At 41.1% G+C, this 15,765-nt stretch overlaps 1 protein-coding gene across 4 annotated transcripts; it reads left to right on the top strand.

Moving 5' to 3' along the window:
* The first annotated feature begins 1,176 nt into the window (after positions 1 to 1,176).
* On the top strand, positions 1,177 to 15,045 carry LOC111248429 (uncharacterized). Of its 4 annotated transcripts, XM_022800769.2 has the most exons (8): positions 1,177 to 1,316; positions 1,494 to 2,201; positions 2,865 to 3,138; positions 4,265 to 4,704; positions 5,638 to 6,204; positions 7,202 to 7,486; positions 9,186 to 9,476; positions 12,135 to 15,045. In XM_022800769.2, exons 4-8 carry the CDS (start codon positions 4,560 to 4,562, stop codon positions 12,527 to 12,529), a joined length of 1,683 nt encoding a protein of 560 aa, XP_022656504.1. In that variant the 5' UTR covers positions 1,177 to 1,316; positions 1,494 to 2,201; positions 2,865 to 3,138; positions 4,265 to 4,559; the 3' UTR covers positions 12,530 to 15,045. The 4 variants fall into 4 exon arrangements, with proteins under 4 accessions (XP_022656504.1, XP_086840036.1, XP_022656505.1 ...); XM_086983910.1 differs by lacking the exon at positions 7,202 to 7,486 and having other exon boundaries at positions 1,494 to 3,138; XM_022800770.2 differs by lacking the exons at positions 1,177 to 1,316; positions 1,494 to 2,201; positions 2,865 to 3,138 and adding an exon at positions 3,206 to 3,357.
* The last annotated feature ends 720 nt before the right edge of the window (positions 15,046 to 15,765 follow it).

The raw sequence follows: 15,765 nt of genomic DNA, 5'->3' as shown, positions 1-15,765 counted from the left end.
AAAATCTAGGAAACTTGAGGCCATACGCATTAAGTACTCCCAGAGGACCTTCACCCCGTGGACCGTCATCGGTGTGATTTTTGTGTGGAATAGGAGATTAGGGATCCTTACCGTCGCCACGGCGAAAAAAGCTCCCTCCCCCAAGTCCTTTTCGGCATTTTTGGAAGACGTAAGCCTCGAGACAGGTACTTCTGGTAGTAGATATATAAAAATATATTCACCCATGAAAGAAAGAGTCAGCATATAACAGCTTGGATGTGAAATTTCCTTTTGCCCTAACCCTCGTCCCCATCGTATTCGCTTGCGCAGACAACACGAATTCAATAAAGGCTCTAAGTTCTAAACTTGGTTACAGTCCAAGGAGCTAGATCCTTCGCGTATAGAATGTTTTCAACTAGGTGACCTGGATCACAGTATTTCTAAAGTTCTAAAGTATATCTGTAGCTGCAAAGGCTACTACAGAAAGTGCGCCAACGACCGAAGACTGCTGCAGGTATTCGGAGGCTGATTTTCATTTTCACCACGGGTAAAAGCCAATAGCATGCATAAATCGGGACTGGCGTAGTGTACGAACAACAATGTGGCTATAGATATTTATAAATTAAAAAATCATTGATTTCAAATTAAAAAAGGTTGTATACAAGACTGACACAAAAGCCAAATGCTTCATATTCAGTCCGGTGTTTATCGGTATTTATATAATTCATTCTCGGAGTCCTGGTAAGATCAGTTGCACTATTATTCATGGTAACAGCATATCTCCTAATCTGTATCATTTACCGGCAGCAGCACTTTTTTTCGTGACATTTCGGCAGCAATTCAATTTACTGTTAAAACTCTGCTCTCGTTCCCTGTTGGGGCTATGAGCGTTGGAAGGGTATTGCCACCAAAAGCGTACGAACAATAGCTAAATATCTTCAAAAAGCACATATCTATCTCCTACTAAACTCCTTTCACATCTTCGACTATTATTGGCGGCTGACAAAAGACGTTCGCTCGGTACTATTGCTACTCGGCGTGGCTATAACTGCGCTGCCCCATTTCCCACACTCACTTGTAGACTCGCCCTTACTCTCGTCTTGGTTAAAAGCGAGGGAAAGAGGCCCTCATTAAAGCGTCTGCTCCTCCCAAACGTCAGCCGCATCGTTCGCAGTGTTGACATCAGGCTTATTGCCGACGACAGAGGCGATCAAAATCTGCATTCAAGAGATTTCACCGCGAACATTAAATATGCCGCATTAGCATGTACGCCAAATACTCGATTAGAGCAGATAGAGTACATTACGCCTTTTCTATTCTAACAATACTACTCGCCGGTAAGCAAAATCACTACCACGATCAATCGCAATAACATAATTCTCGCGAGAACGACCATCATCATCATTCACTGGGAGTGTTTTATTCATTATCATATGATGTACACCGACGAAAGCTCTGAAACTGCTACATTTCTGCTTTTGTTGTGTACCGTCGTTGGCGTTTGTTTATTGCAGAGCTGGCTGGCTATGTGACCGAACAGTTGTATTATCATGTTTACGTGTGAGCATTTGTGAAGAGCGTCCGCCGACGTGACGACCCGCCGTCGGCGCTGCTACGGCGGTCATTGGCTGCTAGTAACGCTGCAATGATGTTACTGTTGCCCATATTGTTGCGATAGCAGCTCACCGTGATAATATGCCTATTGTAATGATAACATAAACTAACGTTGTTATTAAAGTACTGTATTTTTTGAGTTTCCGTTTTGCTTTCTTCGAACTTCATCGTACTGCTTTACCGCTGTGCTGTGCCCATCTGTAGTCGCAGGTGAACTATGTTTTATGACCATACGTCCCAATGGTACGCTATCGCTGTGGTTGCCCTGCTGGAAATTGTTGTCTTCATTGTGGTTACCTCTTCGGCCGGTGTTGCTGCACCAGTCAAATACGACCATACTAGTTTCTGGCTATCCAGCAACCTCGCTCGCTTCTACTGCTGCATAATTGGTGACATTTTTATCGAATGACTGTTAGTGATGATTTGCTATGATCAGCGTCGCAAGCACCAAAGTCAAAACCTCATTCCACCATCACCGCTATTATAACAACAATCGTCATCGTCACCAACGCAATAGCCAATAGCGGCAGCAACCTTATACTTCACGTCGTCCCTTGATTACCCCCTGCCACATTCTACGACTATCCTGCTACAGCTGCCGCGTGTCCGTAAGTATCGATGGTCTCTGTCTGTTTTTGGCCACTGTCGGTCGTGGTCGTTCTTGTTCCTGCTGCTGCTGCTGCTGCTCCCGCTGCTTCTTCTTTTTCTTCTTCTTCTTCTTCTTATACACCCCCCACCGACCGTCGCTTCCGAACCACCCGCTGAACGCTGGTGCCGGCCGACTAAGCAGCTACTACATGAAACGAAAATAAGAGAAAGAGTAGCAGTCCGGTCAATGGCAAAGAGGCAGCAATCTCAACGGGCAACCATAACGACAAAAAATTTCTCCTGAAGTGGAGTGACGTCGCCGACGTTGCCGAAGCTGCTGACGTCGACCACGACGACGGCTACGGGCGCCACCAGCGTCGCTAGCGGCGGCAGCAGCAGCAACAACAACAACAACAGCGGCGGCGGCGACAGCAGCAGCAGCAGCAGCGTTATCACAGTCCTCTGACAATTTAAGAGAAGACCGTTTAGTCCACTCAGTCGTGTATTGTTCGTAATTCGCTGTCGCTACTGCTGTATAGTACACAGCATGGTCGCAGAAAGTTGGACATGTGCTCGTCATGGCCGTTCGCAAATTCCCTACGATAACTACTTGTAATAGATGTGCTAATTCAAAAATTAACTGCAATGCTATAGAGCATATTAATAGTAACTGTTTGTTCAAGGGTTCGGAGAAACGCCTATCTATTTCTTCGGCAGTTTTGAAGAGTTCTACGAATGCCGAAATAAAGCGTCATAAGTGATGACAATGTTGTTACACCATATGTCCGTAATGTGCTCCACCACGGCGCACGACTGGCCTGCCACTGAACAAATAACAACCACAGCAAAAAGAAACAAAATGAGCTCACTAAAGTAATACTGTAACAAAAAGGGAACTGGAAAAGGCACAGCGTAGTGGAAACGACAGACAACACTCAATGGTCAGCAAGGAACTCGGTGAGTGACGTTTTCGAAATAGTGAATATCTCTTATCATATGGGTGAGTGTATGTATATGTGAACCGTAGATCTAGCAAGAGCCGAATGTCTTCTCCTCGCACAGTTAACGGCATAGAGTAAATAGATACCGAGTAGACTGTGCCCGGAAAAGTGTACAATGTGCATTTAAATGCTTTCAGTCGGGCGATTGAAATGGATTAATTGAATCGCAAAAAACGTACGAAATGCAAGCGATAGTTCATTCCTACTAGTTACAATCAACGAATAGCTGGCTATTTTGTGTATTTTCGTAGTGAAATTCGTGATAGAGACATCCGAACGTGACGTCGGTCTGTGATAGGTAGCGCAATTAACCAGTTCGTCTAATCTTATATATGTATTAAGAAATACTGAAATTAGGTCAGTCCAAATTTAAGGTTAACCCATTTCTGCTATTGCATCAAGGCAAAGAAAATCGTAGTTTCTTTTTTGACCCAGCGCAGTAGGGCTAACTGAGTTGTGTGACACTGTTCAACAACAGCTGTAAATGTTTACTATATTCAAAACGACAACTACTTCGGTCGGTACAGATTCTGTTCGGTGTAAGCTTGAGCGCTCTGGAGCAATCGGCAATACTCTTACCACTTCGCCTGTATCAGCGGTTGAGAATTACTGTTGTTTACTCTTGTTTAGACGTTTTTCTTATCCTCTAAGTTTGTGACGTGGGAAATCGTTAATGCAAAGGTCAGGTATGATTTGGCTAGGTGGCAGCTGTCGAACCTCTTCGTTGTTTATTGAGGCTTTCTGTTCGAAATTTGAAAAACTATAAGCACTAATTTTCTGAAAAAGAAAGTGCTCCTGTACTAATAGGTGCAATACACTGAGCCAAAATACTATGCTATATTTGAGCAGATCTTACTCTCCGAGCTTACTTTGTAAATTGAGGGTAATCAGCAATTTACTTAAGCGAGTATTCTTACGTCTTTGTTAATGCTTTAACCAGTACTCTATGTTGAAGGATAAAAAAGAGCTTTTTTGTAGTATGATTAAAGTTTTTTTTTTTTTTTTCTGTTAGCAGCTGTACATTAACGTCTTGCGTACATCCTTTGTTCTTTGTATTCTTGGTTTATGTTTTCCCCTTTCAGGTTTCTTGTATTCGTACGTTGAGACCATGAGCGGGCGGGCTTCCATCAAGAATACAAGCGCCCCTGCTACTATTCAAAGATCTGACAATAGGCTACCCAGTAGACTATCTTTATTCTTGGACAACAGAAACATTGTTTCGATTCCGCGCAAGCCCTTAAGTACACATTCTATGGTGAGCTGAGCAATTTTCGAAGCCCATCTCGTTGAGAGGGGCATATTGGAAAGACGGTGTGAGCTCAAACAAACGCACTCAAAAGCTAAAAGCCAGTAGCTGTTGAAAAATAAACGAAAAAGATGTCTTCGCACCCACCGGGTCTGCCTGGATTACCCATGATCCCAGGACTGCCAGGTCCCTCGGGCGTTTTTGGGCACGCCCTGACACAGGCGGATCGGCGCCGTCCAGAAGCTGAGCACAAACCTCTATCACTCAACATACCGGGTATGGTGCGAATTGCTATCTTAAATTTCTCTCCATTTTTAGACATGTCCAGCTACTTGAAAGTAAGAACTTTTTCAATATTAGGAAGCCATAAACTGAAGTGGGGTTTGATCACTGTGATTGGTATTTTTGTCGTGCGGGTAATCTCGTAGATGCAAATGCCATTCGTCATGAAAAATTTGATGGTACGAGGCATAGTACATCTGGTTGTGATTATCCAATGTATATACGCGGGGCCAATCCAATTCTATGAAAATTGCGAAAATAATTTCATTTGTTTACTTGAAACTATTTTTATTTATTAAATAAGGTGACAATTTATCTGTTGAAACAAGTGCGAGAAAAATATGCATATTATGTGTTAGTGGTCCGATGTCAATCGTATGGAACACATTAGCATGGTTAGAAAACATGTTTTTGTGAAAGCTATAACTTGAGTCAATGCTGGTATATAAAACTAAAGGCGGTAATCTTTTTTGACATTAACCGCATAATTTTAAAGCATAAATAGATTATTGAGTGGGGTGTAATTTGGTATGCGGTTTAGATAACGTGGTAGTATGGTAGTTAATCTACATTTAGTCGTAGCCAAAGACAGGAAAATTTATTCTTAAGTTTGGGTACAATAGAACGAAAGATTACGTTCACTTTGTCCGCAGTTTTGTTTCTAGTATTATTTTACATATGAAGTGAGTTTTCTTATGGGCTAATGCATTATTCGGGTTCAATATACCAGCTTCTTTACTAAGCAGCAAACTTAATTTCATTTGTCGTGAACTGCATTTGTTTAATGAAGAACTGAAGAGCTGTGAACTCCATATGTAGATCGTTATAAAAGAAATTAATAAATGTAACAATAACATACGATATAAGCCTGTTCCGGTATTAGACTATCCGTAACATGCCTGTGATACGTATTGGCCCTTTCCTTAGGATTTTTGCACCCATCTGCGGGTGCTGCTCATCTTGCGCTGCCACCGCCGATGCTGACGCAGTCGAACCTGCCACCCCACAGTCTATCGCCGGGAGTTAGTGGAGCAAACAGCATTACGACGAACACGACGACGACGTTACCTAGCGGCAGTGGCGGCGCTGGAATTAGTAACAATAACAACAACGCCACGACAGACAATAGCAACAACGGTAGTGCTGGCGTCCTCGACTTGCACCACCGTGCGATTGCTGCTGCGGGTGTCACAGGTGTCGCCAATGCACATAATCCTGGTGGTACTGGAACATCCGCAGGTGCCGTTGTAACTGCTGTTACCGCCGCGGCCGCGACCGGAAGCGGAGGGGCAGCTGCAACTGGAGGAGCGGGCGTAGGTGAGATTCGCGTTGATGCCAGCCGTTGTCCTGTCTGCTTTCGACATTTCGACGACCGATGGAAATTGGAACGGCATGCGAGGGTGCACACTGGGGAACGACCGTTTGCGTGTAGTAGGTGCACGAAGACGTTTACAAGAAAGGAGCATCTGACAAGGCACGAGCTGTCGCACGACGGTGAGAAACCCTTCTCGTGCAGTGTTTGTGGCAAGGCCTTCTCAAGGAAGGACCACGTCGACAGACACTACAAGACACACATGACCCGATGATCATCCACCAAGCATAGAAGAGCGAAGGTCAACTACGCTACAGATTTGTCCAAGAGAGTCGCAGACAGACAAAAAAAAAACGGACAGAAAAAGCTCAGTGGTAATAGAGACAATGCAAGAGGATTCGCTTGTGTTAAACATGAGAACGAGTTCTGCATGGTGCTGCTTCAGGCACCATCGCGGAGTGTCGTCTGCGACAACGACTGGATACCAATGATATCTACAGATAGACTCCAGGTCTCAAGATTACCCTCTGACAGTTAGTCATGCCGTCGCGAATGTTCTATACGAGTCCCACTCTTTCTACTTCCCGGGGGGGAATTCTAATATCTGAATATCTTGAGAAAACAGTGTTATTTACTTAGAATGCACTATAAGCTTTTTATAGCTTTTCACCTCTATGGCAAAATTTTGTACGGATGTTCCGGTCCACATGCTGCTACAAAAACTGCGTCGGCTTCTATCTCAAAGTAAACCGGCTTTGTATGAGGAAACATGTAGAACAATGCTCACGAATGTACTAACTTCTAGCTCATTGGGACCACGAGCCAGAAAGTGTGACCAAACAGACACGCATACACACACAAATACTACCACATTCGCAATCGTATGCTCGAAGTCAAAGTATATTAAAAATCAGATGCTTAGTCCCTTCAGAATTAAACCCGTTTACTTCAGTCGTGTTTACTACAGTGAACTAGGTTCTACACCTGAGTAATGGATTGTGATAAGGCAAGCCTTGTCCCGTGTATCGGCTGATTCAAAGAGCATCATGATTTGTTGGAATATCGCGAGCTCTGGTATTCTGTCGTCCTAAACACAGTTTGAGCAACATTGGCTAGCGGCACACATATTCGAAGTCATTTCAGTCGGCCTAATGTCCTTTCGCTGTTGTGTTGCTGCAGGAGGAATTCGTAATGCTCCTCCAGCAGGCGGAAGTACTGCAGGTACGCAAGCCGCTGTGAACGCCCTAGTCCTCTATCGGGGCGTCGAGGGTGGTCAAGGCAATACGGTGGCAGTACGTGGTGATGGTTACCGTTGTCCAGTCTGTTTCCGACATTTCGGCGATCGCTGGAAACTGGAGCGGCACGCAAGGGTTCATACCGGGGAACGGCCGTTTTCGTGCGGAAGGTGCGGAAATTCATTTCGGAGGAAGGAACATCTCGTCAGACACGAACGGTCCCACGATGGTGAGAAGCAACTCTTGTCCAGTGTGTGCAGACAAGCGTTTATTAAGATGATCTACTTCTCGCAACACTATCATGGCTGCCTGGCCAGTTTCAAAAGCAGTTGCATTAAATCTACTTCGCTTAGCTCTTCGGGTGGGAATGTCGTTTACAAACGAATGCCTTAACGTTTCTCTCGCTCTAAGGACTCATGATTTCTCCCGAATCTCCATGATGTTTTGGTCAGTCCCTTTCACACAGCCGCATTATGGTTTATAATATTCATAGTAAGGGCATGTTCAGTTGCAAAGTTTAGGTGCCTGGCTCCTGTTACCAGTTATATTTTTCACTTAATAACTGACCACGTTGTGATAAAAAAGCATTTTTAACCAGGAAGATATTTAGAATTACGGCATGTTGCACCGAACTGTACCCGACTGTTAGTAGGTCGATATGTACTTGTGCCGTTAAGTTTTAAGAAAGCGTCGGGCGCAAAAGTTCTTTGCAGTCCAGTAAGACAGTATTCTACAACGGCTCTTTTTAATTCCACAAAGCCCGCTGGGACATAACTGCCGATTTTTTTAGGTTGCTGAATGTTATTCTAATTCGAAGTATATGTGGAATTATTCTGACCAGAGAGTCTTTCTGGCTGTTAATTCGCTTGATTTCGATGTTAAACGATCAAAATATGATTTGCAGTGCCACTGGGTGGTCTAGAGCATACAGGTAAAACGGCTTATTATACGGGAAAATTATAATCAATTCTGTATTCACGATAATGTGCTATGTTAAGTAATGACGCTCAACTACAAATAGGGAATGATCTACTAGACAGCGTATCAGATCTGATTCTACTTAAATGGCAGCCGCTATACAAATGCTTTGCTGGGAACATATTCTAGCAGGAGCGAATGCATTCGAGTTTGACTCTATATTGAAATGTCCCTTTCCAGTGAGAATACAAACGAAAAATGTTGAGTATACCTTTTGCGTTACAAATTGCGACCTCATATAACCTTCTCAGTGGAATCTTCGTAAAATTACTTGTAAAACTGGTTACGCAATGAGCATTGAAGGCCCACTTTGTTATTTGATTTCCTATTTCGATGAGTTGTCTTTGCAGGCCATACGTAACGTGGTAAGGCTTGAGCATCAATCTCATTCAGCATCTCTGAATCTTTTAGCCGGAAAGTTATCAGTCTAGGCGACCACGACGACATGTCCGTTCCAGTACAACATTTGTTAAAAGCAAAGTTAAACGATATCAATAGTGGCACACGACCAGTCACGGGCAGCTTTTTATAATTAGCGACCTTGTCCGCTTTGTTCAATACAGCAATATATCTATAGGCCATAAAAAGTATTGGAACACACAATCTAGGTAGAAAGTTACGTTGGGCTCTAGCTTTAAGTAAAGTATGCACCAGAGACGCAATGAGTCACTTGTCCGTATGGACACTGTGTCTAAATGGAGTTGGCGCACCAACGAGCTGTTCCCATAAGACGCGGGTGAGCGACTTGGGGAAGCATTTTTCTGGCTTGTAAGAATCGTCTTCTCCAATGGCCTCGTTTTTCACGGGGTACACGGATTTTTTGTGGATTTTCGAGCTCTACTGTGTCGTTTCTGATCAGGTTTGAGAAACATTGGCAAGTGCTGTATATATTTCAAATAATCGTCAGTTGCCCTAATGTTGCCCCTTTCAATGTTGTGTTGCTGCTGCAGGAGGTCCTCCGAATACTCCTCCTACAGGCGGTAGTACTGCAGGTACCCAAGCCGCTGTTAATGCCTTAGTCCTGTACCGTGGAGCCGAGGGCGGTGAAGGGAGCAATGCCCCTGTCGCAGTACGCGGTGACGGTTGCCGTTGTCCAGTCTGCTTCCGACATTTCGGAGATCGTTGGAAGCTCGAGCGACACGCCAGGGTTCATACCGGGGAGCGGCCGTTTTCTTGCGGAAGGTGCGGGAATTCATTTCGGAGGAAGGAACATCTCGTCAGACACGAACGGTCCCACGACGGTGAGAAGCTCTTCTCGTGCAGTGTGTGTGGAAAAGCGTTTGTTAGAAAAGACTATGTCTCTAGACATAATAAGAAAGCGCACCGCTGGCTAAGTTATGCGAGTTTCTGATAAATCGGCGCCCTTAGCTGCTCTCGCTGATTGGGTCGGAGCTAGTTTTATCATAACTGACTAATATTTTGCTCCTAGCCCTTCTGTATGAACATTAGAATACCGATATTTCTTCGTCGTTCAGAAGCGACAAGGGGACATTGGTTGGAAGCCAAATCTCGATTGATAGTGTCAGCTTTGCACAGATACTTATTTAAAGAAGATAAGTACAGACATTTGCCTAGAAAAAGCGAAACAAAAGTTTTTCAGTACCACTTACTCTAGCATAGATAAAATGGCTCTACGTAAATTTCAGCGGCAAAAAAATTATAATGGTTAAATTCACGATTCACGGTTTTTTACACTCCCCATCGTAATATCACTGATGGTGACACACAACGTATTCTATGTGGGGGAACGACAGTAGATCCCTTTTATTTCTTTAAATAAAATCGGAAAGTAGCATACGCTATAGACTGACATATGGGTTGACACTGGTTCTTGTTATGGTACAGACAAGCTCTGTGTACACTAAAAGTCTTTAACAGCATGCTATATTGATGATTAGCATTTTACACGTATAACCTCTGTGGAAAGCATCAGCCAACGTTACCATTTGGCGAGCATACTTAATACAGCCCAGTTTTAGATAATTCAGATGTTGCAATCTAATTTTAAACAGAGCGTGTCTAGTAGCGTTAATCAACGATCTTATTGAAAAACGTAATCAAAATCACCAGTAGGGTGACCATTGAAATGCAGAAATCGTAAATAAACACATAGTTTCATATCGTAGCGGCTCATTCACCTCCTAGAGATTCGTTTTTAAAAGAACATAAAGTATAGAATAGAGAACGTCACTCTGATGGGTAATTCTGTGTCTGTCTGTGTATTCTTGTTAAGATAGAACATTTCAGTCAGTTGTCATTTTTGAGATATGTTGACAAAGCTTAATGTCTACTTTTTTGAGAAGTGTTGTCACTGAAGTTATTTTCCGATAAATAGTACATGGTATTTCGAAGTATATATTTATACATGTCAATTTTATGCGGTACGTAGTAAGCAACGCTACAATATATAAAAAAAAGACATAGAATGAGAGAGTGTAATGTGCTAATATGCGGATAAGTGTAAGACATTGGCAGCAAATGCCGCGCGATAAGTCACTATCAGAGGACTATCATTAGAATGAAAGTTGGCAACGATTTCACTTAACAATAATAACAATAAACGGGCAAAAATGTAGCTCAGTGTCGTTATTGTTTAGACAATGAAAGCAGATTATCAGCGATGTGCGAACTACAATGTGTATTTGATCGCACAAGTCTAAAGTACTTCCTATGGACTATGTGCCAGAACCATGTATGAGTGTGCTTGCTGAATTCCACTCCATCTCGGTGTATTTCAGTTTTAATACTTAGAAGTTGCTCAACCACAGATATACTCAAGAATAGTTGCAACCCAAAGAGTTTTCCCCGGTCACTGAAAGCATTATCAAGTTGCTACTGAAATGAATCGCTAAGATGTGAAAAAATTAGTTATGGTGAAAACCTTCTAATTTTACTCGTACCGTTACTTATAACCTTTTTTTAGAGGTATCATATGTATAATCTATGTAATATACATGAGAGTTATCGCACATAATACGGGTAAATATGCAAGCTTCAAAAGGTGTTATCTTTCAAAAGATCTTAGAAAATACTGTTCTCAGTTTGGACTCATAAACGAATCAGGTTTGCCACAAGGATATTACACAGCGCTAGAAATGTATGATATCCATGGATTGATAAGTATGTATACGAGTGTGGCGGTCTTACCAAAACGTATCAGATTTTAATTATCATTTGAAGACATTAGAGAGTAACCATCAAAGCGACTCTGATTCGCCCTGTTGATTCTGTACACTCACAAATAAAAATACGATGCAGTACGATGGTTGAAAAAGCCTTCATTGAAAAAATCTCTAACCGTTACTTGTGTTTATCTTTACGAAAAATATAGCTTTGACGGAAGAAAACTCGAATACGAACGAGCACGCATTTCTTCGTACCGCGAAAATTTCGATAATAAATAGTAAAATATTGAGAAACAACGTGGTTATGGAACCGTATGTCGTAATCAAATTTAACGAACAATCTTCACTATTTTAATGTTACCAAGTATTTGCGTATTCGATACGTGCTACAACGTAAATATGGCCGCTAATTGGTGCTTTAAGCTTCACTTGCTGCAAACGCCCATACCAATTAGTACAAGTGCAATTAACCAGCTATTCGTTCTACTGTGACTGCTATTCAGATATACAGTTTTTTTGAAAAAAAAAATTTTTTAAATAGTCACTTGATTATTACATGTTGTAAACATAGATACTATTTAGAATTTATTGTTGCTGTAAAGCATAGTAAAGTTCTAAATAATAATAATATGTCGTAGCGTCTTTTCGAAAGAGTGATCGAAATATTACACATAAGCAATTGGTAATGTTTGGTGAATGGAAACAACATCGTTATATTAAATTGAAAAGAAAACGTGTTATTAATAAATGTGTGTCGTTTATTTTTTGCCACAGCTCCCTTGAATGCTCTACTCCCTCCTGGGGGCAGCAGTTCTGGGGCAAATTCAAGTGCCGTTGACGTTTACCGAAGTGGAGCGGCCGGAGCTGCTGGAACCGGAACAGTTCCGTTACGTGTAGATGCTTGCCGATGTCCCGTTTGCTTTCGCCATTTCGGAGATCGCTGGAAGCTGGAACGACACGCGAGAGTGCACACCGGAGAGCGGCCTTTTTCCTGCACGAGGTGTGGAAAAGCGTTCACAACGAAAGAGCATCTGGTTAGACATGAAATGTCCCACTCTGGTGAGAAGCCCTACTCCTGCAGCGTGTGCGGCAAAGCTTTTACGAGAAAGGACCACGTTGATAGGCATTTTAAGAAGACACACTGCCGCCCTAAGTACACTGATCTTTGATCGTTCGATCGCATATGCACACTAAAAAAAAAGACCAATTTTATCATTATGTAAGCAGGTCAAAAGTAAGGTCGTTATAGCATTTTTGCCTTGCAATTATCTCGTTTTGTTCTATGCTCATAACATACGTCTGTCGCAAGTCGTTCGGGGCAGGGTGCTGTCCGGCAGCGGACCAGCCTTGCTAACGAGTCAATCATGAATAAACACACGTATATAGGTTTACGATAATAATAATCGATTTATCCATGGAACAGCAATCACAGTCAGCGCAATATCGAATCGCCATTATATTCCATTATTTCCGCTAATAACGTGGAGGTTTGTTTAGCTAGTAACATGTAATCGGTGACGGGGCGTCGTGTAGGGAGTAAACGTTATAACACTTTGTGTACAATGTCAACTATATCATACTACCGAAATCTATGGTGAACTAGTCGTTGCAAAATAATCAAGCTGGCACTAAGTCACTATTTGTACTGATTAGTTCGGTTTATCTTCTTCAGTCTGAGAAAGTGTAGAATACTCGAATTCCTATTCCTGATACTATGTAGAGATTATTTAATAAGGCAAGTGTTACCTGGAATTAGTATATGCATATAGAAGTGTAATCAGGGTGACATTTATATAACGATGATGCACACCTTGCTTGGTCTGAAAAAGAGACAGGAAATTATTCTGACACATCATTCTGTTTTATGCGCTCGTTTTATACGTTGAAACCATAATACTTAACCAAGTTCGGAATAGCAAAAATATTCTTTATCTGAACAATTACTTTTCACAAAAAATAAGTATTTTTGCTAAGTGGCGTTGCATTTTTGTGGCAGGTGTAAATAATACTTTGTACTGGCAGCAGATGATGATATATATAGGTGCCTTTTTACTATATTTATAGAATGGATTTATATAGATACACAAACTTGGATTTGATTGATTATTGAAATATGAAATACTTTACTATTATAAATAAAAAACCGGCGTTCCAGGAAGGAAGTGTTGTTAACCTTGGGCGTTTTAAAGGCGAGGCCTAGCAGAAGAAACGTATCAACTTATGGACGCCGTATTTAAGAGGGCCTGATAATGACGTCTACAAATACATAGACAAGTGGCATGCCTACGAGAAGAAGCACCGAATGAAATGATTACAAAGAGAACCCCCAGCTCTCTGAGTTCTTGCCAAGCAATTAACTAGCTGCTCTGAAACTAGTAATATATATTTCATTATAAACTTGATGTTTCGAGACATATAATAATGATGATGAAATAAATAAGTTTTACTGCGGTTGAAATACTATAACGTCAGGTCTGTCTGAAATTAGCCTTAGAATATTTTTTTTTATTTAGTTGGATTCTATATATATATATATATATATATATATATATATATATATATATATATATAAGCGCTGTTCACGTATAACGGAATTGTAACTATGTACGTACAACAGTCCTACACGGTTGCGGTGTCTCTCAAATGCAATTTTAGGTCGTCAGAATGTATCATACGGAGTTAGCCATCTCTGAGTGAACTAATTAACAATAAAAAGAACCTCTATTTTATTTAAAACAACACTGCACATGTTTACTCAAGGTTGATGAATTTATTATGTTCGAACTATTTCGTCTTCAAAGTTTTCAATTCTGAATGAGACAAGTTTCTTTAGCACGTATTCGTTTCGACTTTTGCATACGTCTTCATGAACTTTTTTGAGTTTTTAACAATAATACAGTAACTACTGTTACATGCTGCTTATTTTATCATCTAATAGTAATCTGCCTATACCATAGGCTGTTCTAGTCGAACTTCAGGCACTACAAAGTATCAGATCTCTGAAAATAAACTAGCACACTGAATTTGGAAACCACAGAACAGAAACATTTGGCACCGCAGTATCTGTATTACCAAGCTGCCTATTGTTACTACCGAGTTGCGTCAACTTTATTATTACTTTTATTATTTACTTTTATTATTCACGGCGTGTACCGAATTAATTGATAATTGATTGACAACAAAGTAGTGGAGCTAATAAACCAATTTGTCAGTAACATTTAAATGCTAAAGATTTAAGGAGATAAAAATCCCTATGAAAACACCGCGAAAGAAGTCCTTCATTACGTCGAACGGCCGAGGAATGAACCTGACAGTTTGAGGAAACTTTGCAAAAATGAAGGTTGGGCCCAAAGGTATATGTGGCAAAGATTGGTGTTTCTTAGATTGCGGGTTATGTGATTATTACTATTATAATATGAATGTTATGAAAAACTGTGAAAGAGTAAATCCGACAGAAACAAGCATAATCATTTGCACGAATCTGCAAACTTTACGCCAACCACTCGCCTAACACGTTTCGTTACGAATGAATGACACAAGGATTGGTCTGTGTGGACCCCTAACGAAGAACTTCTTAATCCAACTGTAATCTATGCAATGTGCAGTTCAATAGTATCATCAGACTGGTGATTATTCCCACAGATTTTATTTCAAAATATCAGTTAATAATAAAATTATTGATTTATTTACCTTCTCATTTATTGAAAAAACCCATGGACAGTATTATTATCTGATAACAATACAGGAATGGGCATTTACAGTTATCGCAGATATCGCATATATTATTATTACAATTACCGTAAGAGTCCGGAGTGCCAAACTTAAGTGATCATTTCAGTCTCTACATTTCACTGATATAAGTTCATATAATTTTAGTTACTTCTGTGCATATACCGGTTGCTGGCCTGCATTGCACCAACGCTGACTTACTCAAAAAAGTATATATATATAATTCATAATGCTGGATAGGGTAGGACTTGGGTTAGGCTAGGACTTACAGATTTATACGTCCGTGGCAAAGTTCTTGAACCGCTGAGGTGCATTTATTCTTCTTAATGGCAGTATGGTTTTTCAACCAATATGCGAGCGGTGATCATGTGTAGGCATCATAATGCATCATCGGTTATATATAAACTAGGGAAAAAATTGATTTTATGAAAAAAAAATGGCCTAAATGTCGGCTCCAATGCAAATTAAGCGCATAACTAACTAACTAACTGTGGCAATGCCTACCGCGTCATCTGCGCTATTATTTATGTAATTGCTCAGTGTGTCCAATTATACATTATTTCTGAACATGCTTCTTAACAGTGACCAAAAATGCATTTAAATTAAATTTAACAAACATGCTGGAGGCCTATTTCCGGACGTAGGAGTTACTAGCTTCACAACGCGATGATTTACC

Source organism: Varroa destructor, unplaced genomic scaffold (genome assembly GCF_002443255.2).
Source record: "Varroa destructor unplaced genomic scaffold, Vdes_3.0 BEIS01000003.1, whole genome shotgun sequence".
NCBI lineage: Eukaryota > Metazoa > Arthropoda > Arachnida > Mesostigmata > Varroidae > Varroa > Varroa destructor.
The sequence above is the reverse complement of the archived record's forward strand: the minus strand, read 5'-3'. Positions and strand labels throughout refer to the sequence as shown.

Bases quoted from the DNA above. Each gene is read 5' to 3' on its own strand.
- LOC111248429 (XM_022800769.2), top strand. From the start codon at position 4,560: ATGTCTTCGCACCCACCGGGTCTGCCTGGATTACCCATGATCCCAGGA. The intron at 6,205-7,201 runs GTGAGAAACCCT...GTGTTGCTGCAG, and splicing joins GCACGAGCTGTCGCACGACG to GAGGAATTCGTAATGCTCCT. The intron at 9,477-12,134 runs GTGAGAAGCTCT...TTTTTGCCACAG, and splicing joins ACACGAACGGTCCCACGACG to CTCCCTTGAATGCTCTACTC.